Below are 26,611 nucleotides of genomic sequence, written 5' to 3' on the forward strand. Positions count from 1 at the left end.
CGTTAAGACAGGATTCTCAGAAATAACAAAAAATAATTAAAACAACATGCTGTTTTAAAAAGCATGGTTTAGATTCTAGCTCAAAGTCAGAAAAGGACAGAAGGTAGCGTACCGCAAAGACGTCACCAAAGACACTAAGCTTAAGAGAGACTAGGCTCAGGGATATTTATGTCGGTAAGAAGAGAATAGCTTTGTTCTTCAGTTTGCCTATAAAATAATTCTTGTTTAATTCAAGGCTAAGACTTGAGACTACCATATAGAAATGGACTATTTCTTCACTGATCAAGGGAACTTAAAAAGAAAGAATTTGTGGGTATGAAGAACATTAAAGTTAGACTTGAAAAGTAAATGCTACAAGAGAATAATCATTGTATTAAGCTGGATTCAATCCAAGGACCTATGAATCTCCACTACATAGAGAAATCTAGACCCCAAGATTTCCTCTGCCATAAAATAATTTGGTACACTAAATAGATAACTGGATATATACATTTACCACAAATGTGGTAATCAAAAAACTTTATGTGGCTGGCAATTAAAAGAAAAGAAAGAACAATTTCAATGGTATAGGCCTCTTGGTTATTCCAGTCATTGAGTATACACTCTGGAGCGAGCCAGAGATGGTAGACTTGAACAGCCGTTCACTTATCTGGTTTCCAATCCCATGTGCTTCTCATAGTGTAAGTACTTAGCCAGGATTAGGGTAACTCTAGTTACAAATACACTTCATCAATACAGTCCGTAAACACAAGCCAGGTTTTACATGAGACCTCAACAAAAAAATAATGGTTTGTTTCAATGATGGAAAAAAAACTGTGTTGAATTTATGAAACCAGTATGTCAATCTCCCAACATGGTGTCATACTAAGTGATTTTACGAGTATTTTCTGACCAAGTACTTCATACCCAGACTTTAGAACCTGATCCTTGTAAGAGATGGGAAAGGATAGGACAGATATCAGACATAAACAAAAATTAAAAATTTTCTCAACCTCTTTCTGAAATTGTTATAAGCAATCAGCTTGTTTGATTTCAAGTCTCCACATTCTCAATCGAAGCACATATGTATAAGCAAAATGAAAAATGCCTTATGGCATATTTTATCTCAAACAGACACTCTACCAGATGTTTAGGAATCTGCATACTGACGGATTTAAGATCTAGTCTAATATGCTGTATATAAATGTGTAGTCACATCGTATGATGACTTCTTCCCCACATTTGCCATTTTTTCTCTTCCTATTCAGTGGTATATGTATTTGAAATACTCCAAGACCTAAAAGGATCCATCTAAAGTAGAGATTAATGTAAATTCAGAAAGCATAGGTAATACATGTGCTAGTACTCAAAACCACATTTTAAATTTTATTGTATGAGAATTTAAGGTCACATAATTATAATTCTGGCCAAAATATGGCATTCCATAATGTTCTGAACTGAATTTGCAGCATATTCAAATATGTGTTCATCTCTGAAATCAACTGTAGCACTCTAATTATTCTTCCTCAGAGACTTAAAATCCCAGCAGGGAAATACCTTATACACAAAAACATTTAATTCTCTTCTTGATTTCAAATAAGTAGTATGCAGTATAAAGAAAAAAAAAAAAAAGGAAATAACTTAGAGGAGACTTCTATTTATGTGAGGTGATGCTTGGTCTTCTAAAAACAACATGTTTAAAATCAGTGTGTCCAGAAACATGCTCAGGAATAAGGTCTTAATTGGATAGCTGCATTATTTTGGGGTACCATGAATTTCCAGAAAATTAGGGACACCTATCGTCTAATTAATAAGCACAGAAATACATTCAGAAACAGATTAGAAAATAAACTGGAGCACTTAGTTGGCAAGCATCTGACTCTTAATTTCGGCTCTGGTCATGATCTCACGGGTTGCTATCAAGCCTTGAGTTGGGCTACAAGATGGGCTTGGAGCCTGCTTCAGATTGTCTCTCTCCCTTTGCCCCTCCCCAGCTTATGCTCTTTCTCAAAGGAAGGAAAGGGAGGGGGGAGAGGAAGAAGGAAGGAATGAAGGAAATAAACTGCTTTTATATTAGCAATAAGTTTAGATTATCTAAACCTGTCTTCTGCTCCCTTCTAATTTATGTTTTTAAAAATATCACAAATAGTCAAATGCCAAATCTAGTCTTAAGAATTTTGCTCAAATTTGCCTTAAAAATTCTGGAATAATTTAAAATTGAATCAGTAACAATGATACGGATGTTCTCACTTAAAATCTATAACTATGAGAAACTCAGTAATTAGTTCTCCTAATTAAGGGGGTAACAAGAAGTTAGAGTCATTCTAACTGTATTCCTAACTGATTGAACCTAACACAATGACTGAGAAATGAAAAAGGAGAGTTGGAGGAGAATCTTGAGCATGATGAAAAACACTTGAGAATCATATATCTAAAGTGTAGTGCATAGCTCCATCTGGAAATGGCAAAAAACCAGGGTCAACTTCTACAATGACAGTGGCTTTTAACAAGAGGTACGATAAAATCATCTGTTAAAGTTAAAAAAAAAAAAAAGTACATGTTTGGTGTTCCCAGCCCTAAAGGTTTTACTTCAGCAGGGGACTTTTACTTTTTTAGTCACTCTAAAGTGACTCTGATATGCACCTCCAGTTGAGAAGCTTCCACACTAAAAGACTCTTCAGCCTGAATGTTAATTTCTCTAACCTCGTATTATTTTGCTTGGTGTATGATGAGTACATACACCTCCTTTCTACTCTACTCTCTGTACCTTTCACTAAGCTTTGATTCAGATACAGGGGTAAGTGCTTTACTTCTGAAGAAACATATCTAACAGGAAATATCAACTCTGAGTTGAGTGAGTTAGGTACCAGTTTACAAAAAACTTGTAATGGAAAGAACCCATTACTAAACAAAAACAGAGGCCAAGAGAAAACATACAGATGGCCAACAGGTACATGAAAAGATCTTCAATGTCACTAATCATCAGGGAAATGCAAATCAAAACCATATTAAATCATGACCTCACACCTGTTAGAATAGCTATTATTAAAAAGGCAGGGGCTCCTGGGTGGCTCAGTCAGTTAAGCATCTCACTTCGGCTCAGGTCCTGATCTCACGGTTTGTGAGTCTGAGACTTGCATCAGGCTCTCTGCTGTCTGCACAGAGCCTGCTTTGGATCCTCTGCCTCCCTCTCTCTCTGCCTCTCTCAAACAAACAAACAACAACAACAAAAATTGTAAAAAACCAAACCAAACCAAACCATGGGGCGTCTGTGTGGTTCAGTCAGTTGAGCACTGACTCTTGATTTCAGCTCAGGTCATAATCTCGCAGTTCATGAGTTTGAGCCCTGGGTCAGTTGACACTCTTAGCGCAGAGCCTACTTGGGATTCTTTCTCTTCCTTTCTCTCTGCCCCTCCCCTGCTCTCATTCTCAGCCTCTCTCAAAATAAATAAACTTAAAAAAAAAATTTAAAAAAAGGCAAGAAATAACAAGTGTTGGTGTTATAGAAAACAAAATCACTAATTTGAAAAGATACATGTATCCCCATGTTCACTGCAGCATTATTTACAATCACCAAGACATGGAAACAACCTAATGTCCATCAATGGATGATTAAAGAAAATGCGGTATATGTATATGTAAATAAAATGGAGTATCTTTCATTCATAAAAAAGAATGAAATCTTACTATCTGCAGCTACATGGAGGGACCTTGAGAGCACTATGCTAAGTGAAATAAGTCAGAAAAATACAGGGGTGCCTGGATGGCTCAGTCAGTTGAGTGTCTGACTCTTGATCTCAGCTTAGCTCATGAACTCACGGTTTGTGGGATCGAGTCCCAAGTTGGGCTCTGCAGTGACAGTGCAGAGCCAGCATGGGATTCTCTCTCCCCCTCTCTCTCTGTTCCTCCCCTGCTTGTGTGTGCTCATTCTCTCTCTCTCTCTCTGGCTCTCAAAATAAATAAGTTAAAAAAAAAAGATAAATACTGTATGATTTCACTTATATGTGGAATCTAAACAAATAAACACTCAAACTCATAGATACAGAGAATAGACTGATGGGTGCCTGAGGTAAGGGGTGAGGAGAGGGTGAAAAGGAGTTGAAATGAATAAGCTATGGAGATATAATTAATGTATGGCATGGTGACCATAGCTAGTAATACTGTACTGCAGGGGTGCCTGGGTGGCTCAGTCAGTTAAGCCTCTGATTTCGGTTCAGGTCGTGATCTCACAATTCATGGTTTTGAGCCCTGCATCTGGCTCTGTGCTGATAGCTCAGAGCCTGGAGCCTGCTTTAGATTATGTGTCTCCCTCTCTCTCTCTCTCTCAAAAATAAACACACAAAAAAATTAATAAAATAATACTGTATTGCATATGTAAAAGTAGTAGCATATATCTTGAAAGTTCTCATTGCAAGAAAAAATTTTGTAAATATATGTAGTTATGGATGTTAACTTTAACTAGACTTACTGTGGTGATCATTTTGCATCATATACAAATACTGAATATGTCATACACCTGAAACTAATAATGTTACATCATTTATAGCTTAAACTAAAAAGACCAAGAAAAAATTTAATGACCAGGTCTGGCTCATCTAAACACAATCTAGTATTGGCTACTATGGCTAAAATCCAATAGTCTAAAATTTAAAAATACTCCATTGGGGCGCCTGGGTGGCGCAGTCGGTTAAGCGTCCGACTTCAGCCAGGTCACGATCTCGCGGTCCGTGAGTTCGAGCCCCGAGTCAGGCTCTGGGCTGATGCCTCAGAGCCTGGAGCCTGTTTCCGATTCTGTGTCTCCCTCTCTCTCTGCCCCTCCCCCGTTCATGCTCTGTCTCTCTCTGTCCCAAAAATAAATTTAAAAAACGTTGAAAAAAAACAATTAAAAAAAAAATACTCCATTAGTGTATTTTTCAGGCACAGTCAAATTATACTCTCCCAATGGACAACATTTCAGGTTAAAAACTGACCTCTACCAAAAATCTAGGAACTGCCTTTTTACTTCCTGCAGCTAGTGACAAGTCTACAAAAAGAAGTATCTTAATCCTTATTCTTCTCCTGCCTGTTCAGACTACCTATAGTTCTAATTCCTTCAAAAGGCTGAAATCTGCACTTCTTATGGATTAAAAGAAGGAAAAAAACTTTCTAAACTAAAGCAATGTTACATTCATTTCAATCCTGAAAAAATGGTTCAGAAGGCCTGAATATATATTAAAACAAAACAAAACAAAAACACAACTCTGATTTTAATGGGAAACAGCTAAGAGCCATGGTTCTACAACCTGAGATCAGCCCTGTACCAAAAGGAGTTCAACAAATGCTTCTAAACTAATCAAACAGTGTAACTCCAAACCTCAATGGCTCCAAATGCTCTTAATCAATCTCTCCTCAAGCCTTCCTAGAAATCAGGAGTTAGAATACAAGCGATCATCAACTCATTCTTTTCTAAAACCACCAGGGAGTTAATTCTTTGAAGTCACTAAAGATATCCTTGCATCTTAATTTCACAATGACCTTGCACCTCATACCTAGTAGCAGTATCAGCAATAGTTAACATTTATTGAGTAGTTACTCTATGCTAGGCACTGTGCTGATTGCTTTTGTGCTTTATCTGACCTAATCTTCACAATAAGATCAGTACTATTATTCACTTCTATATTACAGAGGAGAAAAGCTTGGAAAAGTTAAATATTTTAAATACCTCTACTGCTCTCAAAGTCCCAAACCCTTAGGTATTCCTTCCAATTTGCTCCTCACTATTAAGAGGGGGAAGGTGCTCTACAACAGCAGATCTCAAATTTAGTATCATAGTCAAAGAAAGAGCTAATGTTGAAATACAAATTGCTGGGCCTCAACCCCAGGGTTTTTGATTTGGGAGATTGGAATGGGCTCTGATATTTGCATTTCTAACAAGTTGCCGGCTGCTCTGCAGCTGCTGGTACAGGGGACTACTGCTTTAGAAAGTAAAAGGAAGCAATCCCCTCTCACCTAAGCTATCACTTTCTCATGTGAAAACACTTCTCTACAGAGTACTTCTAACAAGAGAGACACTTAGGATTTAAAAAAACCTCCAAGGTCTGAAAGCTGAAATACTTCTTTTTTTCCCCCCACTTCACAAAGGTTCTAATATCACCAATGACATTAAGGCAGTAGATATCCAGAAAAAGGAAAATTAAGAACAGAATGATTGTAAATTCTGCTCAAGAGCCTCTTACCATCCACATTTTACTTCTTCTGCCTAAAAGTATTTCCTTTGGGTATCCTAGGGCAAGAGAAACGCCAAAAGAAAAAGGAGGTGGACTGTTTTATAATACTAAAAAATCGAGGACAGCTTCTAAAAATGTAATAGAATTTTGCCCTATAAACAGAAAATCTCTAAATGCTATAAATTTCTTCTCTTTTTTGTCATACTATCCTCCATCTCAAAAGAGCTATTCCTCTTACCCAAGACTAACCCAAAGTCTATCCTTTCTTAGGGAGCTTCAACATTGATTATGTCAATGTCATCTAGGATGAATGACTTCAGGCATAGGATTTGTTAAAAATGTCTCCTCAGCCAGCCAGGGAAGCTTCTTACTTGGGTGGGTGCTGTCAACCATGACTAAACTGTACCAAGAGAAATATATTTTAAAACATTAATATGGCCTGGCACCTTCCTGATGTTAATCCTTCCAGGCCCATCCCAATGGCACAACTGGGAAATTAACTGAAGAGAAAAGCAATCTTCCCTTTGCTCTCTACTTTCAGATGCTCCTCTTCTACAGCTTTGCCATGCACAGCCTCATTCTATACATATACACAGAGATAGAACATGCGCGCACACACACAAATAACTCTCGGCAGGAACCAAAAATCAAAGCCTAACCCCACGGTTTTGAAGTGAGCAAGTCCAATTTCCTTCTTTGTAGCCCTTGACACATGCTGGCTGGGAGCCGTCTGGATTTTTTTCTGCCTTGTTCCTGCACCAGAAGGCTCTGCACTGCAGGTCAGGGGATGATAAGGAAATGAACAGTGTAATTTCCAAGGCCTCTGAACACGGCCCTGTCAGCAGCTCTGGAGGCGGGTTACTCAAGCATGGCTTGAAGAGTGAAAACCACAGAGAGGAGGGCTCAGACAGCCAGCAGTGGCAGGATCTCAGCTGCGTATGTTACTGCCACCTCCAGCCTGAAAGCCCAAGCCCTGCTGCCTCCCTGGATGAGCTCTGCTGGTAAAAGCTCTTATACCCAAATGGCAAAAATACAAGTTCACACTAGGGGAGGAAGATTAAGAACTAGGACTTAGATTTTCCATGCACTCTTGTGTAGAAACAAAAAGCATTTAGTGCTCTTCCAGCATACACAAGATCGTGCGTGCTGGCAAACCCACAATAATATTTATCCAAAAAACCCAATCCCACATCAGGGATATGGCCAGAAAGGAACTCAATTTATATGAAATAATGAAATTCAACAGGCTACTTCAAGATCTTTTGAAGCCAATTTTTGGTCCCCCCCCTTCTCCAACCCCTACTATAAACACCAGGGGCTTTAGAACACATCACCAGCATGAAAATTCCCCAACCTAGGCTTGGAACTTCTGAGCACAGTGCTCAAAATCTTAGCCAATATGTTTATCTATTTATACTGGGCTTCCTATACAGGTGGAATGTTATTGTATTTCAGCCCATTATTGCCTAGGGCATACTGAGACATATTTTAACTTAAATCCTGTTTTTTTCTTTTTCTAACATTTACGGAATGCTTCCTACGAATTCAGTATTTATTTCAGGGCTTCCTACTGAATGCTAATCACTGTTCAAAGTGTTTTATATGAATTCAGTAGTTTAATCTCACAACAACCCTATGAACTATTGTTTTCCTCATTTTGCAGAAGAAAAAAATGGAGGTAGAACAGTTAAGTAACTTGATTAAGAACACTCAGTTAATAAGTGGCAGAGCTGGGATACACACCAGGTAGTCTGGCTCCAGAGTTTATGTGAAATTTAAATTTAGAAAGAAGGCTGGTGTCTTAAGTCAAAAGTGGTGTCCAATACCCCCCTTATAAAGAAAATTCACAATGGTTCTCAAATGTTTAAGTATGTAACAATTATCTGGAGAGACCCTAAAACTTACTTAGCAGAACTGGGGTTGGGTCCACGAATCTGCATTTTTGACACTCAGGTGATGTGATACACATGGTTTTATGGGCCATATATTTAAGAACTCTACTGTAGATGGTAAACTGTAAGGTTCAAAGAGCAGGAATCTTCTGTTTATTCACTATATGTACCCAGCACCAAGCACAATACCTGGAATCTAAAATGCACTCAAAGTGTCAACTATTCTTCAATTAAAAATCTTTTAAATAAATAAAAATAAAATGCACTCGATTAATGTACCAAATGAATAATGGTATCCAACAGTATATCATGTCTTTTCAAAACAGTTAATATCTACAATACATTTAAGGTCTCCCTATTAGTGATAGGTCCAAGAAGCACCAGGTTTTTTTTCTTTCTCACAATTGCAAATAATGAGGGAGCTGGCAATGCCTCAATGAGTACAATGGAAATTTGAATGCAATATTCCAGAACATAACACACACACACACACACACACACACAACCAAGCTCAAAGTAGCAGCTTAAAAGTAACTTTCCCTCTTTATATAGAATAGGATAGGTTCAACACCAGCTGAAATAGTTCTCTGCAAACATTATCATACCAAAGAAACTCACACTCAAGGATCCTTTGTTTACTGAGCCTCTACAATGTTAAAATCAGTAGAAAAAACAATGAAAACAATTTCAAGAGTATCTGGAAATTTACACCCAATGTTTCTAAGGTAGTCTTTAGAGTGGGCAAACAGAGCAGCCCTCCTGACAGTTGAAAACTTTTAACAAACCCCTGAGTAACAATATGCCATAAGAACCTGGGCACCAAAAACCTGGTCTCTAGGCCTGGCTTTGTCACTGACTACCTGTGAGAGCCTAGGCATGTCATATGACCTCCCTGGTCTTAGGTTCTTCCATAAAATGAGGAGACTGGACAAGATAATTTCCCTGTGGGCCCTCCTTGAATTACAACACCCAGATGGAAAACAGAGCTTCTGAAGAAAAAATAAATTAAGCTCAGGCTTTGTTGCATCTCTGTCCCACATAAATATCAACTTGTTTTTAATTTTTTCCATGAAGAAAAATGCTGGAGGGCATTTGGCTTCAGGAGGAAAGGCTGACTGCTATGCCATCAATAGCTGAGATTGAACAGCTAGTTGAAGGAGGAAGGCGTTAAGAGAGAAAGCCTTGGATCAGAAGGAATAAAAGAGACCTGACCTTGGTTGGGCAATGAGAGATTGCAACAGGAGAGAACTGAGCTGGAAGGCATAAACTAGGGCAGGAAAAACAAAACCAAGGGCAAAGGAAGATGCTCTTAGAACACAGGATGCGATAGCAAGCATGATCAGAGGGGGAAAGAGCAAAGAGCACACACTTAATGGTTTTTTTGGGTTTTTTTGTATCCTAAACTAATGAGAGTGGGGGGAGAGTGGTAATACATGTAACATTCTGAGAGTAGCAGAAGCTGAGACCCCAAACAAGGGGAAAGCACAGTGCAGACTGTTCCTACCTTGCAAGATCAAAAACAGCAGCCAAAGAGCCCAGGGGAGCTTCTGGTTGCAAACCTATAGATCCCCTAGCCATTAGAGCCTACTGGTTACTTCATATGATTTGAAAAAAATAAGGAGTCTCACCTTAAATTCCTGGTTTAAGCCCAGACTCTTTCACAAGAGTCTGTACTGCAGGACAGACTCAGCACAGATACATCACTGCCTTCTGTGGTTTATAAATTCTTTTCTTCTTGCCTGTCAGACTGGCAATGCAAGCACTAAGCTCTAAGCTTGGAACATTCAGGCAGGCACGCTTCCTCCTCCCTACCTCCCCTTCCATCCCTAACTTAACAATCTATCAATCAAACCAAAGGCAAGGGAACAGGCAAGAGCTGAAAGGCTCTTGTTTATTCCTCAACATTCCCTCCCCCATCTCTTCAGCTGGCAGGAAGTAGGAGCAGCAGTATTCAATAACAATTTAGGGCAGCAGCAGTCGCTAAGATCCATTTCTGGTCTCTCCTAGAACTCTGGGAAACATCACAGAAAGCCCTGCCAGAGAAAGGTGTGGTGGAGCTGAAGTGGGATGCCATGAAGGGAAATCCACATCCTTGGCTGACAGGTAATTCCCTCAGCCATAGCCTGAAATACCTACCTAGATGAGAAAGAAGGTCTTGAGGCAGATAATTTGAATACTCAAAGCTCCCTCATTAGCCAATGGGAGACATGTGACAATTCTATCCTATACCACAAACTCTATTTGTCTTCTGACACCAGTCAAGACACTTCCCAAATTTTGAGTTTTCTTTCTTCATGATAGTTCCCAGTTCAGAATATATAATTCCTAGATTATGTCAAAACATCTGTTTTGCTGTTTTAGTTCTGTTGGTTGTCCCCACATAGAAGGAACATTCCAAACCAATGAAGCCACAGGCAAGCCCGTATCTCAGACAGAAAATCTTAAAAGAAGTTTTCACAGATTCAACTTATAAGCTATAGGAGTAATCATCAAACAATGAGCCCCTATTATGCCCTAAACCCTGGAGTCCTTGTTTCTCAAAAGCTTTTCTGCTTTAAGACTCCTAGCCTTCTTTCCCCTTCAGTCTTTCCCTCCTCCCATTCCAGAAACACTCTCTCTCTGCACAGTGTTTTTATCTCCTAGCAACTTCCAAACATTTATTTAAATAATTATTTCAACAATCAAAAGGCTTTGGAAAGGCACCCCCCAGAACCAAACTGTTCAGAAGGGTTGAAGAACAGGGAAAGGAATTGAGAAACCAGGGTTTGGCTTACAGTAACATCAAACTGCACAGCAACTTTCTGCTTCTAAAAGTACTTCCCAGCAATTTTATCTTTCTTCCAAAAACCGAACCACAGTCTCTCTCCCTTTTCTCTCTCATTCCATTGCCCCATTTTCAGTCTCCTTGGGAGACAAGCCTTATATAGCACAGTTATATTATTAAAGGGCAAACCTCTCCGGCACCAAGGTGTTTTCTTAGCTGAATACATTGCATCTTTCAGCCCAATTATAATGTGAAGGGCAGCCACCCAACCGGTCTCTGGACATCTAAGAGAAAATAAGTTCCATTTGCTACTCTGTTGGAGACTACCATGGACATTTAGACTTAAAACTAACATGAAGCTCAGCATCATTAATCCTTTTACCTGTAGAGGACTACTGGGCCTACATGATTGTGACATGACTCAAAAGTTCTAAACCGAAAGGAAAATGAAGACCATTCTCAGAAGTGGCCACTTTTCAGCACAGGAAGAGCAATGATTATGAACATGGATATATGGCAAGAGTTTACTGCAGCCAGATGTAGGGAACAGTCTAATGGGCCTGGAACAGAAGCAAGAACTCCTGGTGCTCCTAGGCCTCTTTAAAACAGTATTATCCATCTGCCCCCCAGAGAAAATGGTAAATCACAGCCCGCACAGGACGAGCCATGCCAGTAGCCAGCTGGAACTTGACGCTTCTGAGGTGGACTATAGCATCTGTCACCTAAAAACAGGCAGCTTCTCTGGCAGCTGCCTCTGGTGAAATGGAATGAACCATTGTGTTATTAGTGGAAGAAAATTCACAGCCTTGTTACTAGGGAAGCCCAGATGTTGCTAAGAGCTACAGATGTGCCAGAGGCAAAGACCAAAATACCTAAGGCAAAGAAAGCAAAAGCTACCACTGGAATCCAGGCACTGAGAGGACAACACCACACAAACATACACATCCAGCCTCTATTTATTAACACTTACATATGGAAATAGGTATTCCCTGTTGCAGCTGATGTAATTACAGAGAAACCAATTTATGCCGCATCTGCTGGGATCAGCTGAAAGCACAGGGTGAGCAAACACAAAGCAGAAAAATCAAGAGCCAGTGAAGAGCTCATCACCAAGCCAGCCGCTTTGCAGGAAATTGTAAGCTGCTGAAGTTTAAAGCAGCCTGAGCTGACCCCAGACTCACACCTACTTGCTCCAGCCCCGCAAGCTCTATTTCCTGAGACATGAACTAAGATCATCTTCCCAGAGGAGGAAAGCCCCTCCTGGGGCTGTAAGCACCTGTCCTTCCAACTCAAGCAGAAGGTAAGGTATCATTACACTGTTTGGCAGCTATTAAACCACCTGGACACTTTGATTACCAGTAGATGAGGAAGATTCTTGGCCAAGAACCATACTCTTAGTGGCCAAAGAATCTCTTTCAAGGCCAAACATGCATAGCCACAACACCAACTCATAAGGCCTGATTAAGTACCTCTTAGTACAGTCAGTACTTGCTGCTCCCTTATTTACCTTCCGCTTTGCTCTTTGGTAGACACCAATAGAACACCTGGTAGATATCATGCCATGAAACTTATTTAACTTTTTTTCTTCCAGAAACCCAGCAGCACCATCTATCCCATTAAGAACAGCTCTCCACTGAAAGCCTATCATCAGCTTAGTAAGTTCATCAATAATTCTAAAGATGAAATACCAGTCAAGATGAGAAAACCACATACAGGCTGATGCTGGCCTCCAGCAACAAGTGTCTGAGGGTGATGGGACTAGGACAAGGTGGGAGTTTCTCCACTTGACTTAGAAGTCATACCAAGTAGCTGCCCCCAGCAATAGATATTCTCCAAAATGCCCAGGCCCGCTGTTAATGAATCTGTAGAGAATCCCCTAATTTGGAACAAAACCACATTATCATTACCAGCTGCTCTGACCTTGTAATTGGTCATTACCCACAAACTAATGAGCCTCCCACAGAGTGCACAAAGCATTTGGTGGTTAGTCCAGGGCAGTTCTGACTGGCAGTAGGCAGCCAGATCTGGCCACCTCTTACCTTTTCAGACTTGACTTTCTTTAGCGGGCGACACTCATTCTCCCCTTCCTCTGGCTCCGGTTTAGCTCCCAAAGGATTGAGCGCTGCCCCAGGCTCAATAGCTATACTCCCAAGTGGCTCCACAGCTCCTGTATCCACCCCTGCACTTCCATCATACTGACCACCCCGTCCTCCCAAGGGAACTGGCTGGAGGACCCCAGGATCCTTTTCTGAACAAGTCCCCACTCCTTCGCTTCTCTCCTTCTTGCTCTTAGATGAGCTGTTCTCCTTCTCCTTTTTGGAGCCGGCTACACTGCGGGATGCCTTAGCCGCCTTCTCTGAGCCCTTGGGAGCAATAGCAGCAACCAGGCTTCCTGCATTGGCACCATCTCCTGAGCGTCCCTGCACCTCTTTCTTGCTAGCTGCCCCCTCACTTGGAGTGAACAGGGAAGTCCCTGGAGTGGGCTTGCTAGTGTCTTTGCCACTCTTATTCCTTTTGGATTTTGATTTGCCTTCCTTCCCTTGAGGACCTGGCACTGGGGTCACAAACTTGATGTTGTCTGGCAGTGTGGCCACAGCATTGGGAGCCGGTATCCCCACCTCCTTTGAGCCTGACATTTCCAGTTTCTGCTGGTCCTTTTCCAGATCGGCGTCCAGGTCAATGATGAGATTCCCTACTCCAATGTCCCATTCATCCCCACTGTCGTATGTCTCAACCGGGTTTGCATCCACTCCTTTCCCTCCGGAGGCTCCACTGCTCAAGGACATCTTAGAGTCAACGTCCCACCTCAAGATTCAAGGCTCTTCCTTGCCCCCAGCTTTCCTATTTTCAGCTTCAGCTATGTTCTCAGACCTGCCACATTGGTCAGTACATGCCCAGTGGACAACATCATTGCTGGAAAAAGAAAATTTAAAGAGCTGTTAAAGGAAACAATACAGGCAAGGAGACAGCCTGAAATAAACTCCCACACAAAACAGACTGTTCCTAGGGGGCTATCACATCACAATGGACAAGACAAACAGGTTCAATTGTATTTCTAACCAAGTCACATTGGACCAGGGGAAAAGTTAATTCCCGCTCCATCTCCCTAGGGGAGAGTACAATATTTCCAATTGCCCAGAGATTCCGTGTTAAGTCTTAACTAGGAAACCTCTAGAGTTAGTTTCCCATTCCCCAGAGACTTCTTTCTACCACCACTGCCAGCTGGCAATCCTCCCTCAATCAATACAGGCCCTGGCACATAACAGATTCAAACTCTAGCACAACTTTACTCACACCCCCTTGGTCTTTGCTTCTTCTTAAATTATCAGAGACTCAGAACATGGACTTGCAAAGGCTGAATAAGCCTCTATTAACAGGACCTGTCCTTACTAAACATAATATGGATTCCTTGTCATTTGACTTTTGGGGGGAAAACGTCTTATTATGATTAGGAGTGAAAGAAAAAAGCAAGCAGAACTAGGAAAAATACATTAGGATAGAAGACAAATATTGCAACTAGAGGAGACAATCCTCAGAGAGATGACTCAATCAACCCGCTTAATTTCAGTTAAATAAGCCTTACTGAACTCCAAATAGCATAATTCAGTGTGGCCTTTCCCACTTTTCACTAAAATGTCTATGAAGACACACACGAAAAAATTTTACCCTGACTCAACACTACTAAAACCCCTAACAGCAGAACGTGAAATAACTCTTCACATTTTTATATAAGACTGGTGGCACTGTATTGATAAATACCAAAGGCTTACCACATGAAACAGGGATTGGCTAAAAAAAAAGGCGGGGAGGGTAGAGAAGTCAATTTATAACTCTCCACTCTCCTGACTCATGAGACCTGGAAAGTGTACCAGCTAGAAAATCTAGAAGCCAACAGATACCATCCAGGTATTACTATGACAAAGAGTAAGAGTTCTGTTCTTGAAGGCAAAGCAAAATCCAACGGATAGCTTTCTACATCCATTTACAGAAGAAAGCTCCTAAGATAACAAAGAGCAAACCAGTGGTGGCACAATGAATCCTACAATGTGGATTTCCAACAGGTAAATGCTACAGATATGACAGAGGGACAAGACAAATTGTACTTTTTAACCTACTCTCTCAAGACAGTATCAAAGAACCAGGGTGCAGTTACAAGAGAAGACGTCATCCCAGGAAAGCAGAGCTATACCAAGTAAATGCCTCCTAGCAACTCGGGTTGAAAAGAGAAAGGTATGCACATTAATCTGTCATTTAGCTGTAGATCTGAGAAGAAAATACATCCTTTACCCAAGTAGAGAGAGAGTTTAGTACCAACAGGAACAACCATTGCTGGCATCAAGTCTACACAGATCTTACTTCATAACAGGAAGAGCAAAATGAGGGTGGGAGTGGAGGTGGAGTGGGGGAAGGCATGATGTAGGAACTATGAAAACATGACACCCACAAGGTAAAGGAAACATAATCCCTGAAGAGTAAGAAAAATGGTACCTCTGAAAACGTCTAGAATTCTAAAGAAATTTTTGTTAAAATGTTTAGAATTCTCAATACTATCTAAGAAATCTTGGCCTACAGTAAATACTAATGTAGCACATCTTTGTTCATTCATTCAAAAAACTTGTATTTATTACCTTCTCTGTGCTAGTCTCTAAACTAGGTACTGGGGATACAACAGTGAATAAGTGAATAAGGCAGTGGAACATGGTACTGAAAATAATTCTATTATGAGGGGCAGCAAGGATTTCTAGAAAAGGGAATGCCAACTGAATCTGCACTATAGTGGATTATTAAAGCATAGTTCTTTCCAGCATCATAATTTATTACCTCTGCAATCTTTGCAATTGTGGCTAGGCTTAGAGCATAACACATTCACATTTACTTATGGCTTACCCACTTTCCTCCAGAGCTCTACTATCATCAGTCTGTAATTCAGCCATTAAAACAACCCCATGTTTGTTTAACCCTGGAAAAACAAAACTTTCAGAAGACTTTCCTTTAAAAAAAACACAAAACACAACCTTCTTCTAGAAAACAGGACTGTGATGAAAGAGAGACTCTAGGTAAAAGAATATAAAGTACATAAAAATGATAGTGCTCAGAGAGCTTGACAGTTCTCACTTTACTATACTGGCTGAGCTATCATATGGAGCAGGATAAATGAAGTATGTCAGTAAGGAAGACATAGCATTAAGAAGAAAACAGGTGGGGCACCTGGGTGGCTCAGTCGGTTAAGCGGCCGACTTCGGCTCAGGTCAGGATCTCATGGTCTGTGAGTTCGAGCCCCGCGTCAGGCTCTGTGCTGACAGCTCAGAGCCTGGAGCCTGTTTCAGATTCTGTGTCTCCCTCTCCCTCTGACCCTCCCCTGCTCATGCTCTGTCTCTCTCTGTCTCAAAAATAAATAAATGTTTAAAAAAAAAAAAAAGAAGAAAACAGGCAGAAATAAAAGGATATGAACTTAGACAAAAGGATACGACATTTTTAAAAAAAGAAAGATGCAAAAAACAAAAAATGAACTTCCTATTAAAATTCATACAGAAATCAAAAAAGCACAGACCTGAAAATGGGAAATGATTCAGTAAACTACAAGAAAACCTGAGATATTTTTCTAGAACACAAAGGAAAAGGCAGCAAAAAGAAAATGAGAAAAATTGAGAGAGATACACCATTTAATAACACTGAAAAGAAAACTGAGGAGATTAGAACTGGGAGGAAAACCACCCATCAAGACATAATAAATGAATAGTGTTTTGAGCTGAAAAAGATCCTGCATGCAGATTGAAAAGGTTTACTACTTTCTCAGCAAAATCAATTTAAAAAGCCAAACTTGCACACATTCTGGCCAAATTCTCCCAATTATAAAGGACAAAAATTGGGCCAAATTCAGACTGCTCTGCAATATTAAACGTTATAAAAGAATGAAAAAATCTACAGAATTTTGAAGAAAAAAGGCTGTTGGTCAAGTCTTACATGGAGTCAAGATGTTTGTCATGTATAAATGTAATAGATTTTCAGTCATGTAAGAACACATGTACATGTATATCTATCTTGTTAAAAAAAAAAAAAAACTATCTAAAGCCCTAAAGTCAGTTCAGTAGCATAAATGTGAATAATTCTTGGAAACACAAATACCAATTAAATTTTGTAATCTGAAGAGTAAACTTGATATTAAAGATACTAAAAATTATTCCTGAGAAATATGAGGTAAAATCAATGCCTATAATAACGCAGAACCTAAAGTTCAGCCTTAACACTAGTAAGGGAAGACACTTCCTCAAATTCCTCTTGCCCCGATTCCATATGTCCTGGCAAACTGTTTTGTTTTTTCTAGTAAGCAAGATATATTGCAATTTTTTTTTTTAAATGTGCTTCTTCTCAAAAAAGAGCTGGAGATGAAAATTTGAACATCTGGTGGCCTGTGCTCATTTCCAGGTTCTATATCTTAAGTGATATTCATTAAATAGAAGGGTGTCCAGAAGAGTATAATGAAAGACCAAGAAACCATTTTTTGTAAGAGCAAAGGTCTTATAAATTGGTATTCCTTAGTCTGGAAAGGAGAAAACGGGCGAGACAAGTTGGTAAGCTTCAAACTTAAGATGGTTGCAATGCAGAAGAGAGAAACTTATCCTCTGATGCTGACAGTAGAAACAGGACCAGTGAGTAGAAGTTACAGAATGACAGATGTTTAACTGAGGAAGAAATTCAATAACCTGAGATTTCCAACACTGGCCCACAATGCCATAATGAAGCCATATCTTTATCTCTGAAAGTACTGAGCAGAAAAAGCTTAATCCTCTGTCAACGAAATTACATAAAGAATTCCTCTATGTGTAGTAGAAAGTAGTCTGGACATGCCTAGACCCTTTTTCAAATCTACAGTTCTATTAATATATCTATCAAAAAGTGCTTTCCCTACTACAAAATTACCCAGAATTTCTGAATAAAGAGGATGCAAACAAAACATATCCTAAGGACTGATTTTAGTAGTTTTAATGTTGTTTGGAAAGCCACTGTCCTATTTTTGAGAGTGTTGAGTTTTCATAAGTACTACTTTTACTCAGGTGACTTTTCAGAAAATCCAGTTTTCCAAACCCAGCAGGCTTCACAGTAACTTTGGTGGTACCTTTCCAAAGATACACTGTAAAATTGCCAAGGATTCTTTAATCAGCCTGGCTGCAACAGCCAAACCACTTCCCATCTGCTCCCTACAGCATCCTGGCTTTAGACTGCTAATAATCAATTCTCTGACAGGTCACTGCAGAGATGTTTAACCCCAGGAGGCAGGGCAACTAACATGCTTGCTGGAAATGAAAAGCACTGACCTCTTGCTTCCATGGCAGTTAAAGTGAAGAATCAGGAGAACCAATACCTTACAGAGACCACAAGACACTTTGAACTTGCAAGAGCTTCTGCACATATTTTCCTCTCTCTCTTCTCCTTCTGCCTAATTGTACTCCACTTCCGTATTTAGGACCACAGTTCACCAGACTCTGGAATTACTTGACAGTACCATTTATTCTTTGTTCCTGCACCTGATCGCCAACAACTCCTCTCTGTGCGAATATTGCTAAGGGACCAAGATAGGCCAGGACAATCACTCCCCATATCCTGTACCTATAACAACAGAAATTCAAATCCCACTTTCCTCTCTGGAATCCAATTCCTCTCTCAGACTCCCAGCCCACAGACTGGTTTGTAATCACATATTTTGGGTCATTAATTACTTTTTATTTATTTATTTTTCAGAGAGACAGCGAGAGAGACAAGGGGAGGAAGGCAGGGAATCTAAAGCAGGCTCTGTGCTGTCAGTGCAAAGCCTGATGTGGGGCTCAAACCCACGAACAGTGAGATCATGACCTGAGCTGAAGCTGGACGCTCAACCGACTGAGCCATCCAGGAGCCACTGTTAATTACTTTTGAAATACACATGCCACGGATCACACCACTCTCCTACCTCAGGAATGAACAAGGCCTCTCTTCAAGATGGCTAAGAATGAAAAAGAGTCTTCATGTGAGGTCTGTGTCCCTGCCCAGAGGACATAAGCAGCAAGTGACCCTAAAGATGTCCAAACATAATAAGGACAATACTTCTCTTTCCACCCACAGAGAGCTCTGTATCCACCCTAGAGGACTATACGAAGACAGCATCTCTTTAACTGCCAACTACCCACAGATAATCTGGTTTAAGTAGCAAATCGTCCAATGATGTTCCAATGTAAATTTATCTGTCCTCTCCTCTTCTTATGGGTTTTAGATCAATCTTCTTATAGCCTTCGGCCTAAGTGACAGTTGTATATGAGTATATATAATCTGCTTGGGACCACAGAGGTCATACACATTTAAATGTGAGGGTGACCTGACTAGGTAGTTCCCTCCAAAAGCTGTCAGGACAAAGGGAAAACAAAAACAAAAACAAAAACGCTACATTCAATTTTACAAAGATAGCATGATGTAGAAAAAAGAGCTCTGAATTTAGAATCAAGATATGATTTCTGGGTCACCTGGCTCAGTCAGAAGAGCATGAAACTCTTGATCTCCAGGTTGTAAGTTCAAGCCCCAGGTTGGGGGTAGAGATTACTAAAAAATAAATAAACTAAAAAAAAAGAGAGATGTGATTTCTAGACTCAAATTTCCAATGATCCTAGCCAAATTGCTTCATTAAATAATAATTTTTTTCATTTATAAAATGGAGGAAGTATCCATCATGGTTGTAAGCATATTATGAGCATACAAATTTGAAAAATATAAGACAACTCATATTTAAAAAAAAACTCAAAAGTATAAAATGACCCACATAATCTTTTTTGTTTAGAAGAATTTTTTGTAAGTTTATTTTGAGAGAGAGAAAGAGAGAGTGAGCACATACACACACACAGGGAAGGGGCAGAGAGAGAATCCCAAGCAGGCTCCACACTGTCAGTGCAGAGCCTGACACGGGGCTCAAACCCACGAACTGCAAGATCATGAACTAAGCCAAAATCAAGAGTCAGATGCTCAAATGACTAAGCCACCCAGGTGCTCCCACCCACATATTCTTATATGGTTCTAGGAACTTAAAGAGGACTGTTTTACAATTATACCTTGTACAGAGTATCAGGTATTTTTACAAATTGCAGGTAGCACTGATCTCAATCTAAGTTCTGTGAAAGAAAATGGCAATCCTTTTTTCTTCCATGAACTCAGCAGTCCCAACTTTTTTAAGGATACTCCTACCTTCAGGTGTAGTTCAAAACTACACTATAGTGACAGACAGACTCACTCTATCTTCCTTAAAAAATCCCTCAAGGCCTGGGGCACCTGGGTGGCTCAGTCGGTTGAGCATTTGACTTCAGCTCAGGTCATGATCTCATGGTTCGTGGGTTCAAGCCCCACATGGGGCTCTGTGCTGAACACTTGCTCAGAGCCTGGAGCCTGCTTCAGATTCTGTGTCTTGTTCTATCTGTCCACCCCCCCCCCCCCGACCCCCGGCTCATGCTCTGTCTCACTTTGTCTCTCAAAAATCAATAAATGTAAAATTAAAAAAAAAATTTTTTTAATCCCTCAGGACCAAGGTACCCATCTTAAAGCTCAGTTTTAACATCCGGGCTATCTCTTTTACCACCTGTTCCAATCCACTAGGTTGTTGACCCCACTGATAGGACAGGACTTCAAATCTAGATTGTGTGAGATTCATGGGTTTGATGCCCCAGGGAAGGGTCAATAAGCCAATGGGATACAAAAATGCTGCTAGAAGAAAACCATATTATACCATCTTCCCTGAATTCCACACGCTACCCTGAAATCACTTTGGGCTTAGCCAGCCTCAGATGAGGCTAATACAACATGTAAACCATCCTCAGTGACTCTGAGCTTACCCAGCTGGAAGGAGAGGCATCTCCCTCTCCACCTGCTACACTTCATAGGCACTCACTAATCAACTGAATTTCCACCTAGGGCTCTAACGAGAAACAATCAACTTTCCTTTGGGTCTCTCCCTTAATTTATTACATTAATTACTGTAACAAAGGAACTGTGTCATCTCCTCAAGTACCGTAGCTCTCAGCTTATATCTCCAATGGGGGATCAGATAAAGAACAGACTAACAGTGCCAATTTGAGAAGATGGATCCAATTCAACAGGGCTCATCTGACCATGTGTCACCTAAGGACAGAAGAGTAAAAGGTATAGCGTCTCAGTCCCTGAGTGTTTTTATGCTGCATCTCATGGTTTTATGGTCCTCACAGGCTGCTATTCTCAAAGATTATGAGGCTTGACCTGTTTCATCTCACATAAGCAAATGACACTTCCACCAAGACACAGCTATTCAACAGGGCTCAGGCTTAGAGCCTTGGTGTTTGTTGATACTGCTCTGTGCTAGCATACATCTCATAATAGGCTAAACTGTATACTGAACATGTAAATAATTCCATCACAACACTACAGGGATTCATTTAGTGGAACCAGTCCACAGAGAAAACCCTTACCAAGTGCTACGTGTAAGTAGACCAAGAAGCAAAGACCATTTAAAAAATAAAGCCCGACCATTCCCCTAATAATTGGAGGACTATATAGCCCTTTATAATTTAGTTCTAATCGCCAGAAATAAACTTTCTGTGCTAAAGAGAAAGAGGTCAAGTTCTCAGGGGAAAAAGTGAATAGTGGAGATAGCTAGGAATCAGATCTAAGAAATCAGCCCTCCACAGAACTGCTGTGTGAAAACTTTTCTGTATCCCAATCATCTCATCTCTAAAATAGGTCATAATATGGGATGAGTTCATAGGCATGAGGGAAAGGAAATAACCCCCGTATTTTTCAGGAAATACAAGGAATTACCTTCACTTCTTATACACCTCACCTCCCTTCCTAAATCTTACACAAGAACTACTATGCTATACTAACTCTAAAGAGCAAAGAAAACCTATCAAAAGGTAGCATCCACACTGTTAGCCATTGGGGGAGGCGGGGGGAAGTGGTGGAATCCACACGCACACCCTCAAGGCTATCTAAGCCAGGTCTATTCTACTTCTCCAGCCCTATCTCATAGTCACACTCTGTCTTCTGTACCACTCTCACCTTAGTGCCTTATAGCTTTTACCTGAAAGGCACTCCCTGTGCATGTCCTACCTCCCAATGTGTGTGATGATTTAATAATTGTTTTATCTACTAGACTGCAAGCACGCCAAGGGCAGGGGCTGTCTCTTGCTCACCATTGTATCCTAACAGCATTTGGTTCACAGCTGACCCTCAATTAAATATTTTGGTCAATAAATGAGGGAAGAACACTGCTTCCTCCTCAACAGGTGAGGTGCCCAGGCTGCCATTTCTCCTGTTCTTCCTTCAGTTTCATTTGTCACTAGTTATAAACTGTCTCAATTATCTGACAGTCTTCAAATGTACTTGTACAGAGTATGGATTCCTCTCTCTAGGATAAAGGATGCAGGTTCATTAAGAGTCCAGAGGTGTTATCAACAGTCATACTATTCAAAGAGCCCAAGTGTCCATCAAATGATGAATAAAGATGTGATATACACATGCAATGGAATATTATTCACTCATCAAAAAGGATGAAATCTTGCTATTTTGCGATGTGGATGGAGCTAGAACGTATTATGCTAAGCAAAATAAGTCAATTAGAGAAAGACAAATACCATATGATTTCATTCATATGTAGAATTTAAGAACAAAATAGATGGGGTACCTGAGTTGCTTAGTCAGTTGAGCATCTGACTCTTGGTTTCAACTCATGATCTCATGGTTCGTGGGACTGAACCCCACATTGGGCTCTGAGCTGACAGCACACAGCCTACTTGGTATTCTCTCTCTCCCTCCTTCTCTCAAAATAAATAAAATTTTAGGGGCACATGGGTGGCTCATTAGGTTGAGTTCAACTCTTGATTTTGGCTTAGGTTACAATCTCAACAGTGGGTGGCTTCAAGCCCTGCATCAGGCTCTGTACTGACAGTGTTCAGCCTGCTTGGGATTCTTCCTCTCCCCTCTCTCTCTGCCCCTACCCTGCTTGCTGTCTCTCTCAAATAAAAAAATAAACTTAAAAAATTAAAAAAAAAAAAAACAAACTTAACAAAACAAAACCCATGAACATACAGGCTGGGGCAAGGGAGGGTGGAGAACAGAGGGAAACAAACCACAAGAGACTCTTAATGATAGAGAACAAACTTGCTTGACGGAATAAGATAGGTAGGAGATGGGCTAGATGGGTGATGGGTACTAAGGAAGGCACTTGTGATGAGCACTGGGTGTTGTATATAAGTCATGAATCACTGAATTCTACTCCAGAACCAATACTGCACTGTATGTTAACTAAAATTTAAATTAAAAAAAAAAAAAGAGAGAGAGAGAGAAAGAGAGAAAGAGAGTCTAGGGGGATGGCTAGAAAACAAAAGTCTCCACATTTCTTAAAATACCTATGTGCTCCTGAGTATTCTCTTAACCTTCAAATAGTCTCATCCATACACAACACAGCTGCTTCCCAAAATAGGGCTGGTACACAGATCAGGTGTTCTGGACATAACCAACTCCTGAGAGTGCTCATTTATAAACTTAAATGTATGGTAAAATCTATCAGACTTAAACCACGAAGTTTTTACATTTTAAGCACTTATAAATCAAAGATGACAGAAGTCAGGAAAGTGGTCATGTCTGTGGGGGTGGTGGTTAATGGCTGGGAAGAAGCATGAAGGAATCTTGTGGGGCTGGAAATCTTCTCTATCTTGAACTAGATGGTGGTTATATGGCTGTACAAATATGTAAAAACTGAGTTGTACACTTAAGATTAGTGTACTTGATGCACTTTATTACATGCATATTATGTTAAAAAAAAAAAAAAGTAAAATAGTAAATATCCATGAACAAGAGAGCTGCATTACTGGATCATGTTCCTGGTCCTAAAGCAGCATTTCATGCAATCATGGTAAAAAAGAATCATGGCATTGGGGTGCCTGAGTGGTTCAACTGGTTAAACGTCCGACTCTTGATTTCAGCTCAGGTCATCAGCTCTCGGTTGGTGGGATAAAGCCCTGCTCAGGCTAAGTGCTGACCACATGAAGCCTGCTTGGGATTCTCTCTCTCCTTCTTTCTCTGCCCCTTCCCTACTCCCTCTCTCTCTCTCAAAAATAAATAAACATTAAAAAACAAAAGGAATCATGGTATCAATCTTCATAGGCTAGGACATTTAAGGGGAACAGTAAGAAAAAAGAAAAAGGAAAAGAAAGGAAGAAGCTAATTAAGCATTTTCCTATGTTTCACTACATTGTGAGATTTACAGATCTGGTAAAGAATCTGAAAAAAAATAGTGATACAAACCAAAATAAATAAGGTAGTTAATGATACTGAGATCCTAGAAAAGACAAAAATTATACAAAAAAACCATAATAGTAGTATACTAAATGGCTCAATAGTAAACAATATGTACACAACAAAATGAATAATGAATACTGATTTAACCAAAAATTGTGACCCAACTATACTAAGAGGATTTGAAGGAGAGAACAGTTGGAAAGTATATTATTACTTAGATACAGGAGTAAACCTAAGATAAAGACTAAAAAGTGTAAAGCTGTTGCCTGCTGGGAGTAAGACTTGGTAGAAAGGTATAAAAAGTGGATTACTGATTTTCATTAAAAGACATAGTACTACTTGATTTTCAATATATAGTTCATGGAAAGGCAAAAAAAAAAAGTATATTATTAATCTGATTAAAAAAACACATCCTGAAATAATTTTATAAAAAGGATATACTCCCCTAAAATCCCTGGGTTCACTTAATAGGTTATCATAAATGTATTAATCCAATAATTTATCAAAAATCTTATGGTAGGGGAGCCTGGGTAGCCCAGTCGGTTAAGTGTCTGACTCTTGATTTCGGCTCAGGTCATGATGTCACAGTTCATGAGTTCTGTCTCCCCCACTCTCTCTGCCCCTCTTCTCCTCACAAGCTCTCTCTCAACATAAATAAATGAATGGATGAATATTTTTTAAAATCTTGTAGGAGACAGGAGGAGGGGCAGCAGAAGTGAGGCAGGTGTGTTTATAAAAGGGCAAAGTGAGGGACCTTTGTGTTGACGGAACTGTTTTGTATCTTGACTGTGGTAATAGTAAAACTGCACAGAACTAAATATATACACTCATAAATGGGTACAAGTAAAAGTGAAGAAATTTGAAGTGGGTGGATTGTATCAATGTCAATACCTGGTTGTGATATTGTACTATATAATTTTGCAAAATACGACCATTGGGGAAACTCGGTAAAAGGGTACGAGGGATCCCTCTGTATTATTCTTACAACTGAAGTAGACTCTACAATTATCTCAAAATAAAAAGTTTAATTAAGAAATCATTGAAACAAAAAAACACAAAAACTTTCTTGACCTTATTTTTATTTTTAATTTCTACTTTTAAGTATTTTATTTATTTACTGTTGATAAGAATACCCATAATTAAGCTAAATTTATTTCTGACTTGAAAGAGTGCTCTCTATCCAATACAGGATCTTAAGAACTGGTAAGTAAGTCTGTATGTTCTTCTCATCACTTGATAGGATTTGGTAATCTAGTGTTTTTAAAAGACGAAGTTTCTTTTGATATGTCTTGATTAAAGCTTTTACCTCTTTTGGTCAACAGCTCTGGATATATTTCTCAGGGATAAGCAGAACAGACAGTTATCACAAACATAAACAAACCTTGGTTTTGCTGAGGGAAATTTATTTTTACTTTACTGAGTTCTGATTTTCTTCCTAAAGATGCCCACCATTTCCCTGGCAGCACACTGAGCTAGTTTTTCTAGGAACAGCTGACCAAGATTCCTAGTCTTCTTTGGGGCTACAAGAGCTAGCTTGAAGTTATTAACTCATGCTAAGAAAGGGGTCCAGACTTTCTACCTGTTCTTAAATGTAACACTTGTCTACATTAAAACTCATCTTCTATTTTTCATCCCCCCAACACACCCAAGATATTCCTGATGTTTATAATCTATACAATTTGGGAGCCCATCTGAAAGAGCTTAATGTCATGGGAAAATTTGAATATGTCACTTATGTAAAACATTCATTAAAAGGTCAAATAAGATGAGTGTTGTTGCTTCAACTCTTCTACCTAGAAGAACTCATCAGTATGGTTCCTGGATGTAATGTTACAAGGAACCAGCACAGTACAATGGAAAAAACAAAGCAAAACAAAACTAGGAAAGAGGCAGAAAAGCTCAATCCTACTCCTTACTCTCCCTTAGATGTGTAACCATCTCAGGCAAGTCACTGCACTTATTTGAGCCTCAGTTGTTTCACCTGTAAAAAGCTGAGATAATTAATATACCATACAAAGTGTAATACTCTCAGTAGAAACTGGGACTGCCCCCTAACAGTAAACTCCTTGATATTCCATAGCAAGATGAATCTTTACTTGAAACAGAACCAAAAGAACAACAACAAAAAACAAAAGACTAAAAGTTGCCTCTTAATTAACAGTTGAAGTCAGGTTTGTGCCTAACTTACAAAAGCCCAGTTTTTAGAGCTTTTGAGGTTTAGAAACTGCAGAGAAGGAACCATGGACCTATAAAAGTATTCACTGTCAGAAAGTCAGTTTGCTAATGCACAACAAAACATTTTCTCCCATTCCATAACTAAAGTTTTTAAATAGCCTTGGCCTAACTTTAAAGTCTTTTCAAAGTAAACAACGTCCACTGGTAACAACTCTGTCCCCACACAACTGTTAATGATTTGTCATATGCGTCTTATGTAAACTAACCTATTACCTTAGCCCCAATAAGTTATATGAATAGTACCAAGT

The 26,611-nt window shown here is 39.7% G+C and overlaps 1 protein-coding gene across 3 annotated transcripts in view; it reads right to left on the reverse strand.

Annotated features, from left to right (window-relative positions):
- The window catches only part of ZNF609 (zinc finger protein 609), a 210,269-nt gene that overhangs the window by 169,681 nt on the left and 13,977 nt on the right, over positions 1–26,611 (reverse strand). The window contains exon 2 of one of the 3 annotated variants that reach the window (XM_053888959.1): positions 13,460–13,754. The exons of 1 other annotated variant lie outside the window; for it this stretch is intronic. In XM_053888959.1, coding sequence (XP_053744934.1) covers positions 13,460–13,627 — 168 coding nt within the window. In that variant the 5' untranslated portion in view covers positions 13,628–13,754. Of the gene's footprint in view, positions 1–12,880; positions 13,755–26,611 lie in introns of all 3 variants that reach the window. One more of the 3 variants, XM_053888958.1, reaches the window with a different exon arrangement.

Source organism: Panthera pardus, unplaced genomic scaffold (genome assembly GCF_024362965.1).
Source record: "Panthera pardus isolate Hobbes unplaced genomic scaffold, ASM2436296v1 HiC_scaffold_24, whole genome shotgun sequence".
Classification (NCBI taxonomy): Eukaryota; Metazoa; Chordata; class Mammalia; order Carnivora; family Felidae; genus Panthera; species Panthera pardus.